Genomic DNA, 14003 nt, shown 5'->3' on the forward strand with positions numbered 1-14003 from the left:
CAAAGGAGTTGGGGCCAGGATAGGGGAGGACAAGGGCTTGAGCAGTGAAAAGGCATGGGATGTGCTTTTTGTTACATACAGCGTGCAGGTTTTTAATACTTACAAATTTCCAGGGCAGTGCCGAGAGTGAAGTCTGGGGTGGAGGTCTGCAAAGCAGGGGCTGGGTGAATAAAGAGAGCAGAGGAGAGATTTAAAGGAGGTGTGAGGAGAGATGTGTGGTATAAGGGTATGGAAGGATGTTCCAGGCATCGGGGCCAGCCTGACGAAAAGCACAGAAGCCCAGATCCATGGAGGGACTTAGATATTGCAATGCTCAGCATCACCGTCCCAAACTTCTAGGCACCTAGAAAATCACTGGAACAACACTGCAATCCACAGAGGCCCAGGCTCCCTACACAATGAATGTGGAAGGGAAGTGCCTACAAATGTCATCCACAAAATCAACATGTTAGGCAGAGAACCATCTTAACTAGCCAAAGGGCGATGCAGACGAGAGGAGTGTGTCCTAAGCCCTGCCTCTCTTGCAGAGAGAGGTGCCTAAGTCTGGGCTAGCAGTCCATTGCTGGGAACCCCTCTCCTGGAATCTGGCAGCTTAGGGGCCTATGGCTTTTCTTCTACGAATCAGTTAGGTGTCTGCCTCGCTACACACAAAGCAGCTGGAGGAGAAGGAGGAGGAGGTGTTGCCCACTTTATATCTCTTAGTTCAGTGGTTACAGCGCTCACCTGGAATGTAGGAGACCCAGCATCAATCCCTCCCTCCCCCCCCTTTCTGACAGAGGGGGAGAAAGCATCTGAGCAGAGATCTCCTGATAGTAACCCTGCTATTTCAATCCTCACCCACAGCATGGCCAGAACTGGAACCCACGCTGTCCTGCTAATCCTGACCTACACCTCCTGCTACTCTGGGTTTGGGCCTGTGACAGTTGTCAGGGTACTTCAGGCTGAAAATTATCTTGTCACCCCCTTCCTCCAGCATGAGGGAGTCTTGCCTGTGCTTAGCTAGGTGCCAGCTCCCTGACACCGCCAGTCTTCTAGCCACCCAAGTACTCTCCTCTGGGCTATGCTAGCCCTTACTGTGCCTTGCAGGTTAACAATAGGTGCACCCCTATCCACAATCCCCTTTCAAGTGTCCCCCTGTAATGTCCAGCCCCTGTCACTGGCTACTCTGTGAAATATCAGGTCTGCTGTTCTGTCCCGAAAGGAACAATATATGCAGCAGCTTGTAAGATTCAGCTCTGATCCAGCACTTTGCTTAATATAATAGCATTTCAATAAACTTATTTTTGTTTTCTCTATATATTACCAAAGGTTCAAGTGATAGTAAGTCAGGATATTGAAAACAAAAGGCTCCATATAAAACAAAATCATAACACACTTTCTAGAGACGAATGTTAATTAACCGGTTAACTTCCTGTCTAAAGAAGTTTCTTGTGCAACAATTTCAACCAAGGTTGGTTGAGATCCCGTTTTCATGAATGTAAATACACTGCCCATTTATTTCCTAGGTGCAGGACAGGAGGGGGTGTTTGCCTTCTATTTATACTCTCCCCAGAAGTTGCTTGTCTGTTCTCAGATACAGGGTAACCACCTGTGGCTTATTTTTCCTGTGTGCTACTTCACTGTTGACTTCACATCTCTTCTTTGGCTTTGTATGTAAATTGTGTCCACTGTGTTACCTTACAATGTTTAATTTACATCTTGACAGAGATAGGTGAATTAACATCTGGTCTGACAGGACTGTTTTTCCCCCTCAGCAGGTGATTCATACCTTGATACAGAATCTGAGAATGCATTTTCATCATACACACATAACTCCTTACATTACTTCTGGGGGAATTTTGTGCCAAAAAATTAAAAATTTTGCACCAAAAAATTAAATATTCGCTACACAACATTTTAGAATTCTGCAAAATACTGCATATTTTATTGTCAAAAATAACACAGTATAATCTTGCCATTTTCCATTATGTTGGTAATTTATTTCAAAATACCTCTCAGCAAGTATGTCTGTAACAATACAGACAACAAAAAAGATTCAGGAAATGTTTCTGACAAATAGATTCCTTATTAGGCATATTAACACAGAACTTTGAGTAATAATTCATTTAAATTACAATACAGAACTGTATTTCCAGCACCCCTCAGAAGCAGTGGAAAGTCTTGGGGGAGTCAGGGGTAATGGAGCAGCTGAGGGAGAGGGACGTAATAGCTGAGAAGGAGCCTGGGAGTGAACCAGGAGGTTTGTTGGGTGTGGGTGGGAGAAGTATGGAACAGTTTTTTTGTGGGGGAGGGATTTTTAGGGAGTTGGGGAGCCTCCCCCATGCAGATCCTGACTGACCTCTAGCCTCTCCCATTCAGTCAGGCCCATCTGCCCCTGTCCCCATGTGGCCTGCACTCTCCTCCCATTCAGCCCCTGGCTCAATGCTGTTATCCCACTAGCTCCTGTGCCCCCATCCCAGTCTGTCCCCCCACTAGCCCTTCTGAACCCGTCTGTGTGACCCCCCAGCAGCTCCATGTGCCCTGCTCTGTCCCCCCACCATCCTCTGCCTCCTCACCTGGCCCTGTGGGTAGGGTGCTGTGAGGAATGCAGTCTCTGGCCCCTCCCTATCCACAGCTGGCTGCTCCAGCCCCTGAACTGGCTGCCCTCTCTTCTGGTGCCAAAGCAGCCCCTTGTGGGCAAAAGATGTAAGTGCATCCAGCATAATGTATTTTCTGCAGGGAAAAAAAAATCTGCAGGGGACATGAATTCTGCATGTGCAGAGTCTCCCCAGGAGTATTACATTGTATCTCTACATACATTTCACAACAATATTAGTAACAAGTGTTACCCTGGCTTTCATTTAAGTCCTCACATGACATTCTTTATTGAACCAGAATGTACATACCAGAATCAAGACATTCCTGTAACCCCATTGTCAGTTGGTATTAAGGGATTCTTTGGTCACAGGACTGTCACTCAACTTTGTGAATGGATCACAATCCTGACTTGCATCCCCCTACTATTTCAATCCTGGATGTCTGCTTAAAGCCACCTAACATGACATATGACTTAAACCAGATCTGAACTTCAGTTCTCAGAACTGACAAGTTAGTGTGTTGAGATAAGTCTCCCATTAGCCCCACCCCTTCCTTCCCAGAGTTCTCCTCTATGCTCACAGTTCATTTGGGGAACAGCTAGTGTAAAAGATTAAATATACTGAAGTATTTTTCTCCACCATGTAAACATAGAAATAAAACTCTTCTTTGGTGTAAGAATATAGGAGTTCCCTTTCCAAAACAGCTCAGTGGCTTGTCTAGTATGGTATCCCACCTTTTACCCTATTTGAACAAACCAATGGCCCAGCTAATCCAGCATCCTCTCACCTGTTATATGTAATGCCAGATACTTCAGAGGCGGGTGTAAACACCTATAATGCATCTAACTGTACTGTACTATACCAGTGGTGAGGTGAATTTCTTCCTGACCCCACTGGTGATCTGCTTATGCCCTGAAGCATGAGTGTTGTCTTTGTATTCATTGTCTGCCATAGTACAGACTAAGTTAAGAAGTTAAGCATGGTTCAGTTAAGGTTATATTCAGGATTAGCAAAGGGTTAATATTAGAGTTAAGTTTATGCATAGCATTGTGCTCAGGAGGGTGACTATAGTTAGTGTGGTAGTAGGGCAGTGTTTCCCAAACTTGGGACGCCGCTTGTTGGCTTGGAAAGCCCCTGGCAGGCCGGGCCGGTTTGTTACCTGCCGTGTCTGCAGGTTCGGCCGATTGTGGCTCCCACTGGCCGCGATTCGCCGCTGTAGGCCAATGGGGCTGCGGGAAGTGGCACGGGCTGAGGGATGTACCGGCCGCCACTTCCCGCAGCCCCCATTGGCCTCCAGCGGTGAACCGCGGCCAGTGGGAGCCGCGATCGGCTGAACCTGCGGACGTGGCAGGTAAATAAACCAGCCCGGCCCACCAGGGGCTTTCCCTGAACAAGTGGCGTCCCAAGTTTGGGAAACACTGTAGTGGGGCATTAGGTTATGGTTAGCACCAAAATCAGGCTTATGATTAGGGATGGGTCAGGGCTAGATTTGATTCAGAAGTGAGGTTAGCAATGGAATTAGGGTTATGATTAGGACTGTGGAATTTGAAGACATGCTACCTGGGACTGTGACCTCAATCATAGATTCATAGATACTAAGGTCAGAAGGGACCATTATGATCATCTAGACTGACCTCCTGCACAACGCAGGCCATAGAATTTCACCCACCCACTCCTGCAAAAAACGTCTCACCTATGTCTGAGCTTTTGAAGTCCTCAAATCGTGGTTTAAAGACTTCAAGGAGCAGAGAATCCTCCAGCAAGTGACCCGTGCCCCATGCTACAGTAGAAAGCGAAAAACCTCCAGGGCCTCTTCCAATCTGCCCTGGAGGAAAATTCCTTCCTGACCCCAAATATGGCGATCAGCTAAACCCTGAGCATATGGGCAAGATTCACCTGCCAGATACTACAGAAAATTCTTTCCTGGGTAACTCAGATCCCACCCCATCTCACAGGCTAAGCAGGGAAGGGCCTAGAAAGCATTTGGATGCAGTACTTCTGAGGTGCTGTAGGAAGTGATGTTGGCAGTTGAATAGGTGATGTGCTTCTTCCTGAGTCAGCAATGAACTAATTTCCTAGCAAGGTTCCCCCTAAGATGGTATCCTGATAGCAAGCACTGTGCACTCAGCTATGTGTGCAGAGCAGGGGAGGCTTCCTGCATCAGCAAGCATCTTCCTCCTAGCCTGGAGAGAGGTCTCCACGGTTTTTCCTCCTGTGTCTCTCTCTGGATGAAGCAAGGGGATGTTGGGACTTCCCTTCTTGCTGCTGCCTCTGGCTGGGGGGTGGGTAGAGCTCATCGGAGTTCCCCTTCTGCCTGTTGCTGCCTCAGCAGCTGACACAGCTATGGGGAAATGAGCTGGATTGTATAGCTCCCCCTGCGTTACCAACAAGAATGGCTAATGGAATTCCAGTTAGCAGGCCTCACTCTGTCCTCAGTTCCATCTGGGTAACTGTTTTCCAGCCTACAAGATTAACTAGTTACCTTGTGTACTGTTCTAATGACAGCCTATTCATAGTTACATTTGTTAGATGAAGGATAAGCTGTTTGTGTACTTGACGTATTTCGAAATATTGTATAGAAGTATCTGCAATCACTGAGCTGTACTTTGTCCACACCTCCATATAATTTTCTATTAATATTTGTCTCAGATGTAATCTGTATAAAAAAACAGTGTAAAGTGAAGATCCCATGGCATTTTTAAGTGTATTAGCTCTTGTGTCCTGGCTGAATTCCAACCCGAGTAATGACTTTCTGCCTACTTAAATTCCCTTTGCAGTTTCAACTAGAGAAGTTGTTCTTCCCTTCCTGTCCTAACAATTGTTGTGTAACATTGCTCTGCCATGCTAACTAGATAGCGCATTTCAAGAAAAGGAGTGGCTGCATTTTAATGGTGGGTGAAGTCAGATTATAGGCTGTAAAACCATTTTAGCTCACCACACTGTGGTATATTCTCTCTCTCTTTCTCTCTCTCTCTCTCTCTGAGATAAAATGTTTTATTGGCCAAGCTTGAGCTTGGGATTGGTACATTGCTCAGGAGTGGCAAAACCTGGATTATGTTTGCCATCCTAAACGAGGTCCAAACCCCACACAGAGTACCATTGTGTATCCTGAATATGCCACATAATTTACAAAAAAGCCATTTTAAAGAACTTTTATACAATATACCAATGATATTTTGCATTAACCTCCACCTCTGAAGATAAACACCTTGAATGCTAAACCTGGTATTATTAATTGTGAATAAATTATTTAACCAATGTAGCCCTTTTTATGCTAGTGAGCCTATCCTGATTTCTGCACAGATATCTGTTATTTGCACATATTCAGTGAATAGTTTATATGAACAACTTTCAGCCAGTGGGGGTGTCTGTAAACTGCTCCCTTTGCTTCTGCTCCGTGATTGGATGATTGAAACTTTATTCATTTTTTTTTTTTGTTTAAAAACAATGAGCAAGGAATATTCTTGTTCTGGCGCAAATAGCCTTTGTCATATGTGAACAGAAGTAGCAGGAGTAGCAGCCATTACCTGAACATTTGTGTAAATAAAACCTATTCACACGAGAAGTGGATAATAAAGGTTACAAACCCAGGCAAACCAATCGCGTTAGGGCTTGTCTACACTTAAAAAGCTGCAGTGACACAACTTTTTGTTGTGAAGACACTATCTACGCCAATGGGAGGATTTCTCCCATCAGCATAAGTAATCCACCTCCCCGAGAGGTGGTAGCTAGGTTGAGATGAGTATTCTCCTGTTGACGTAGTGCTGTCTATACTGCTGGTTAGGTCAGTTTAACTGCATTGTTTGGGGTGTGGATTTTTCACACCCCTGAGCAATGTAGTTATAGTGACCTAATTTCCTAGTGTAGACTAGGCCTTAGAATCTGAGCAAATGTTTAGGAACACTTTTTGCAGTCACTGACCCGCAAAGCTTAGCACCACAAACCCAGCTATGCAGGCCTTGCCGGGGGGTGGGGGTGTGTGTGTGGATAATACATTTCAGAAACCGTGATGAACTACATAATTGTGATTGTAGGGTCTAATTTCTTAATTTCTCTACTAGGGAAAGAAGCAAAAGACTTATCCCATTGAAAGAGCAGGGATTCCTGGCTTTCTTGTCCATTTTGAGGCTTGTGGGATTATCAGTCCTAAAACCTCTCTGGAGTAACCTGTAAATTGCTGAGTTCCTTTCTGCCCATCCGATCCAGGAAGAAATTAAAGATTCCATGGCTTTGATGGGAAGAAAAATGGAGGTAACTGTGGTGTGTTGGCCAACATTTCCTCCTTCAAGAAAACAATTCTGAGTGCAAATACAGAACAGCTGCCATGTTTGTCTGCCTACCTCCTGCATTGCTAGTCTCCATCTCAGTGCTTTGTAAAGCATTTCAAAATAATCAGTATGAAAGGGGTGTGCTGTAAAACCAGATTCTATTCTCTGGGCATCACAACTAGCCATTGCATAACCAAGTGCATTATAATGTGTGAGAATAAGTAGAGAAATCACAGGAGACGTATTTTAAAGAGAACAAATATAACATTAAGGCGAGTGAGCGAGAATAGAGTGCATTAAAGTTAATAAAGCATTGTAGTTGTGGGGACCACGTTTCACTGTGAAGGAATCTAATTTAGCAACTTGTAATTGGAGGATAACAGTCCTGCTGGAATGAAGTTAGCTGTTCATTTTGCTGAACTCTTGAAGTGTCTCACTCCTTGTGAGCTTGTTCTCAGAAGGAGAGTCCAGTAAAAAGGCTTGAATTGATTGATGTTTCACATGCACAGGATCTCAGGAGGTCATCTAGTTCAACTGCCTGCTCAAAGCAGAGCCAATCCCCAATTTTTGCCCCAGATCCCTAAATGGCCCCACTCAAGAATTGAACTCACAAGCCTGGGTTTAAGCAGGCCAATGCTCAAACCACTGAGCTATCCCTCCCCCTGGTCTGTTCAGCCTCTAAGTGGATTTGGTTCCCTCTGTGAATATTTATTATCTGTTTATTAATTTAGTAATATTAACGCAGTGTGTGCACTCTCCGCCTGCCCTGGGCAAGAGAGACCAGGAAACTGAACTTAGATCTCCTTCATATCAGGGCAGAAAAGTAGCCTTTAGGTGACCATGCAAGCAATATTGTCCTGTTAGCCTCTGGCTCTGTTTAGGACAACAGAACATATAAAGGAGGGCAGGTTGTTCTCTAAGGTCCTACCAGTCTCATTACAGCTGTTATGAATATCTATCTGTGTAACTGGCGAGGGGAGGAGATTTTGATAGAGGTAAGCAAAATAATGAATGGTATAGACAGGTCCAGTTGAGTCCTCCTATTTACGCTCTCTCACAATACCAGGGCAAGAGAGCAGCTGGTGCAGTTTAGAAGACATCCTGGTGTACGCCATGTTTGTTTAACCATTGCAGAATGGAATCTTGAGGTGAATAGCTTAATGAGATTGATAGGGTTGAAGAACAGTCTTCCATAACCTGAAATGCATACAACTGCTTGAGAAACTGATGTGGGTGTTTGGTCTGAGCATGGGTCGGAGAACCAGGAACTCCTGTATTCTAATTCTGGCTGCTCCTGACTTCCTCTATGGCCACAGGCTAGTCTGGAACAAAGCTCTCTGTGGTGGTTTGCAGATCTGTAAAGTGATGATAATACTATTTACCTCACAGAGGTGCTGGGAGGATTAATTAGTTAAGGTTTGTAAAGTGCTAAATAAATGCTAAGGATTATTACAAGGAGACTGGATAAAACCTATAAACTATACTGTAGGGAACGGTCCTGCATAGGGATGGACTGATGACCGAATAGGACTCTTCCATTTCTAACTTCCATGATTTTTAAAAAAAGAATAGACATTTGCAGGTTATGAATCATAGTAACATCTGTGGATACACTAGAAATGAAAATGTATGAGATTTATTTATTCTTGTGCTTCAGAGCAAAGAGGGTCACCAACTGGCATAGAAAGGAAAATCTTCCCCATACTATAACAATCTGTAATTGGCCATGCGCACTATCAACATTTGGCCCCACTTCAACCCCTTTTTTTTAAATAAGTGAATTTAGCATTGGTGAAAGGGGCCCAAATGACAGTCTCACAGATTGAAGTCCTGTATTTATCCCCAAGGTAAGTGGATTATGGGCCATGGCAGCGTGCGCACACACCGCCCCTGCCAATACATCCCAGCCTTGACCTGGAAGGATTATACTGAGAGCTGAGAAAGGAGTTCTGAATCCATGACCTAAGTAGGCTTTGACTCTTTGCTTATAGTACCTAAATGTGGGCAAACTGGTGCCAATTATGTGATAATTGCTTTTGTGCTGGGGACACACATTGAGACATAGGACTGACATCTCCAGCTCATTTCATGTAGGTAACTGGACATCAATTAGAGGACAACAACTTTCAATCACTGTTGACTTGGGCCTGAGATGAAATGCAGGCTTAGAGATAATGTGCTTTGTATTTTCTGGCCAGTCCCTTAAGCCATCCAATTCCCTCCCCGCCACTTCCTCCCCTCCTCTGAATTGTCAAGTAAAGGCTGCTGTCAGATGGCCTGATTCAAAACCAACTGAAGTTAATGGAGAGACTCCTGTTGACTGGGCTTTGGATCAGGCTCAGGGAGTGGATATCAGACGGGATGGACCAATGGTCTGATCCAACAGGAGGTGATCTAATGCAATGCTATTTAACCTTTCCAGACTACTGTACCCCTTTCAGGAGTCTGATTTGTCTTGTGTACCCCAAGTTTCACCTCATTTAAAAACTAGTTGTTTACAAAACCAGATAAAAAATACAAAAGTGTCACAGCACACTATTACTGAAAAATTGCTGACTTTCTCATTTTTTACCATATAATTATAAAATAAATCAATTGGAATATAAATATTGTACTTACATTTCAGTGTATAGTATACAAAGCAATATAAACATGTTATTGTCTGTATGAAATTTTAGTTTATACTGACTTTGCTAGTGCTTTTTGTGTAGCCTGTTGTAAAATTAGGCAAATATCTAGATGAGTTGATGGTACCCCCCTGGAAGACCTCTGTGTAGCCCTAGTGAGAACGACTGGTTTAATGGACTAGATGGACCAATGACATACATTAGAGGCTGAGTGCTATACTGACTTCTCATTTAATCTCTTCCTTTTCTCTCTCTCTCTCTCTCTTTCTCTCTCTTTTCTTCTCAGGGAGTGTAAGAGCTGAAGATGAGGCCCAGGGTGGAGTGTTATTCTCCAAAGTTTTGGCTGGTGCTGGCAGTCCTAGCAACGACAGGTGGTGGGGCCCGTGCCCAGAAGAGCCACCCCAGTATTGGCGTTGCTGTCATCCTGGTGGGGACCTCAGACGAAGTGGCCATCAAGGACGCCCACGAGAAAGATGACTTCCACCACCTCTCAGTGGTGCCCCGAGTGGAACTGGTGGCCATGAATGAGACAGATCCCAAGAGCATCATCACCCGCATCTGCGACCTCATGTCAGACCGGAAGGTTCAAGGTGTGGTGTTTGCTGATGACACAGACCAGGAAGCCATTGCTCAGATCCTGGACTTCATTTCTGCCCAGACTCTCACGCCCATCCTTGGCATCCACGGAGGCTCCTCCATGATCATGGCAGACAAGGTAGACATTGGCTTTCTTCCATTACAGATCAGGAAAGTGGGGTTTGGTATCCTGAGAAATAACATAGCCAGTGGTCTGCAGATGGAATCTCACTTGGCCAAATGATTATATGCTTGGAGAGAGTCACTTTCAAGGAGAGATTAAAAAGAGCTAGGTGTGTATAGTGTGGCTGAATTACATCTATAGAAAAGTTGCTAACTGTGTAGAATTATATGAGAGAGACAAGCTGGGTGAGATAATATTTGTTAATTGGAGCAACTTCTGTTGGTGAAAGAGACAAGCTCTTGAACCCCACATAGCTCTTCTTCAGCTCATTCTTCAGGAATTATATGAAGCATACAAAGATCAAGGAGAGAATGGAGTTGCTAAAAGGGATCTGCAAAGGATTTAAATATTTTATTCTTTTTTATGATGTTTTGTGACCATTTATAACCACTGTATTTTTTACTTTTTGCCTTCACTGGTTTAGCTGGCGAATCACTTGGGGGTCTCAGGATGCTTACTGTGAACTCTCACATTTTAAATTAGTTATTGGGTTAAATAGGTGTTAACCAAAGTGTCAAAACACAAAACCAGCCCCTCTCCCCCCTACAAAAAAACCATCCAAAAACCCAACCAGTTTGGCTAACAACCCTTTCTAATTTCAACTGTGCATCTTTCATTCTCTTGTATTGTATTGTCATAATTTCGCTAATTCTTCAGTCACCATAGTATATCAGTGCAGACAAGTCCTGAATTTTGAATGTGAAAAAACAGCAGGCCTGATTTCCTTTGAACTGCAAGGCAGGTCTCAAACTTGTCCCTGTAGAGTTGCTAGGTAGGGGACACCTCCATGCTGCCACTCATGATCTGCTCTGGCTACAGACCAGGGGAAGTCCCACCTCATGGGGTCTGACAGACGGCAGCATCATGGCTCCTGATTGACTCCCTGCCCCTTATCCACCCAAGAGGCATTCTAGGAATGGTCCAGGCAATAGTATGGGTCTCCTGTGGCTTCCACAACCACTCCTGTTCTGGAACTCCTGGTTTTGACCTTGGCTGATTTGGATCTTGCCTCCTGACTTGGATCCTGAAACCTGACTTAGGCTCCGATCCTTGATATCGACCCCATCCTGCAACTTGACTACAAACTCCTCTGCTATTCCCTGCCTCAGGTTTGACTCTGCTCTCACCAGCCTGTTCTGCTCAGCTGAGAATTCCCCCAGCTTGAGCGATCTTCTACCTGGAATAGAGTCAGTGTAGTTGGGCCTACATCTTGGGTGCAGGGAAGAATCTGGGCCAACAACTCTTCTTTGGCAAAATCTTTTCTGGCCTTCTTTTACACATCACAAAGCAAACAAGAGTACAAGCCATTTTATTCCTTTGCAGGTCACCTTTCAGGGGATCTGAGAGACAGCAAGACATAATTTGATGTAATTGAATGCGGTGGGGGGGGGGGTGGGACTTAAACTGGATAGTAAGGAAACATTTCCTTGGAGTGAGTTCTATTAGACTGTGGAATTTGGGTGGGCTGAATTTTTTGTTGTGAATAATTTTTTTCCATTTTTTTTCATTTTTGGGACTAAATTAATCACAAATATATTTCTCAGTCTTTGATCAGCTTTAGAAATAGGGATAGCTCAGTGGTTTGAGCATTGGCCTGCTAAACCCAGGGTTGTGAGTTCAGTCCTTGAGGGGGCCATTTAGGGATCTGGGGCAAAATTGGGGATTGGCCCTGTTTTGAGCAGGAGGTTGGACTAGATGACCTCCTGAGGTCCCTTCCAACCCTGATATTCTATGAATTCTATGAAAAAATGGATAAGTGATATTCAGGAAGTAATTGAGTCAATACAAAATAATCGCTGAATAAATGACTCTCAAATAATTCCCCCCCCCCGCTTTTTGCCCAGCTCTATGTAACTCAGGCAACAACTCTGTGGCCTTGATTATCCACTGCCTTGCACCTCGTGAAGTCATCTACACCTTTGCAGAACGGGTGTAAAACATTAACAGAGTGGAAGGGTGGCATTATACAGTCACTTTGCATAAGTACAAATGACACCACCAGGCCCAAAGCATTGAAAAATTGTGAGTTTAAACTTGAAGGGGCAAATTCCAATTTAAGATTATACCAGTAGAAATCCAGAGTAACTCCACTGGTCGTGGTGCAATCAGATCAGATTTACACTGGTGTAACTTAGAGCAGAATTTCGACCACAGAGTTGTTTGAAGAGTTTTTACCCTTCCATAGGTCTTTCCTTGGCAGAGTAACATGTAGTCCTATTATTGTATGTTGCCCATAGACTTCTATGGGAAATTCTGGTAGGACCATGAGGGGGCATGAAGATGCGGCCCAGTGAATATAAAAATCGCTTTTACCAAGCTTCCCATGTGCAGCTTTTGAACAGGGTAAGCAAATCAAATAAAGAGATTCCAATTTTGGAAAAATTGTATAAACATTTTCTTTACACACTATTTAAAATGGCTGACCATTAAAGCTCCTGACTTCTCATGTGGGTAATGGATAATATTTATTTGGCAAATTGAATAAAATATGTTATATATGAAATATCTGTTATATTTCTTTACAATAATGAAGTTATACTGGTAAGTGCTTAATGATCCATTTCCACACAGCCTCAATAAATACGGGTCAGTTTTTAGTCTCAGTACTGGAAATGAGTTGTATAATTATGGTTTGATCCTGCAAGGTGCTGTGTACTACCTGTGAAGTGCTGAGCATCCTTAACTTTGACAAGAGTCAGTTCTGGCTGAGGTTGTTCAGCATTTTGCAGCTTCAGACCCTTATTTCAACTCCATAATCCTGTGCTTGGTTTCGTATCTATCTATGGAGTGGTACGGATCAAAACCTATGGAACTGCACAAAACAGAGTTGTGCCTTTCCTTAGTGTGACAGGCAAGATTCTATTTTTTTTAAAAAACACTTGGCCAAATCTAACCCTGTTGCATGCTGTGCCTGTTAACTTTTGATTCACTTCAATCGAGACTAGACAACTGGTGCCTCCCCATACTGCGGGGGAGTACAAGCTAAAGGGGAGGACACGTGACCTCCCCACATGTCTCCTCCCCATTCCATCCCCAGCCTGGGGCCCCCACACTCTCCCGGCCCCACATTACCTCTGTGTGTGTGGTGGGGGGGCACGGAGGCGGGCTCTGTCCTCCTGCTGCACCGGCTCCCCTCTGGCATGTTTGGCTTCTGTCCCTGGAAGCCAGGCCCAGGCAGGGAACGGGATGGAGCCACTCCCAGTCACTGCTCTGTGCAGAGTAGCCACCTTCCTGGGAGAGAGCCTGGCTGTGGGTGGGGGGCGGTAGCCCTGTCCCTGCTCAGGCTCGGCTTCTGGGGACAGGGGCTGAGCATGCCAGAGGCGGGGACTCTGGCTCACTTGGCTGCTGTCCCCGGAAGTTGATCCTGGGCAGTAGGCAGCCCCCCCTGCTGCTGCAGCAGGCGCTCTCCCAGGCAGCTGTTGTGTTGCACCAGGCAGTGTCCCAGCGCGGCCGGAAGAAGCTATGTCCCCATCCCTTCCACTTCCCGCTCAGGCCGGCTGCTGGGGTAAACCTGCATGTCCCCCTGTTGTGTCGCCTCTCGGAGAGCAAATCTGTGTCCAAGTACAAAAACCTATGTTAGTGCAACAGTAAAGTGGAAAATTTGAACCCAAAAAGGCAGGAAATAAAAAAATAAGTTTCCAAACATAAGAGTGACTCTGCTACATTGTGCATATCTATACCTATATCTATTACAGGTTAGACTGATACATATATGCAGTGGTGCAAGTAGAAATCATTTCTTGCTGGTACTGCACTCATGGGAGGGACACAA

At 44.7% G+C, this 14003-nt stretch overlaps 1 protein-coding gene across 6 annotated transcripts in view; it reads left to right on the plus strand.

The window, feature by feature from the left end:
- GRIN2B (glutamate ionotropic receptor NMDA type subunit 2B) overlaps positions 1-14003 on the plus strand; it is a 284512-nt gene that overhangs the window by 42214 nt on the left and 228295 nt on the right. For all 6 annotated transcript variants that reach the window (XM_074941765.1, XM_074941766.1, XM_074941764.1 and 3 more), the window contains one exon: positions 9758-10186. In XM_074941765.1, the coding sequence (XP_074797866.1) occupies positions 9776-10186 (411 nt within the window). In that variant the 5' untranslated portion in view covers positions 9758-9775. The remainder of the gene's footprint in view (positions 1-9757; positions 10187-14003) is intronic.

The sequence above is a fragment of the Natator depressus genome, chromosome 1, assembly GCF_965152275.1.
Source record: "Natator depressus isolate rNatDep1 chromosome 1, rNatDep2.hap1, whole genome shotgun sequence".
NCBI classification, from domain to species: domain Eukaryota; kingdom Metazoa; phylum Chordata; order Testudines; family Cheloniidae; genus Natator; species Natator depressus.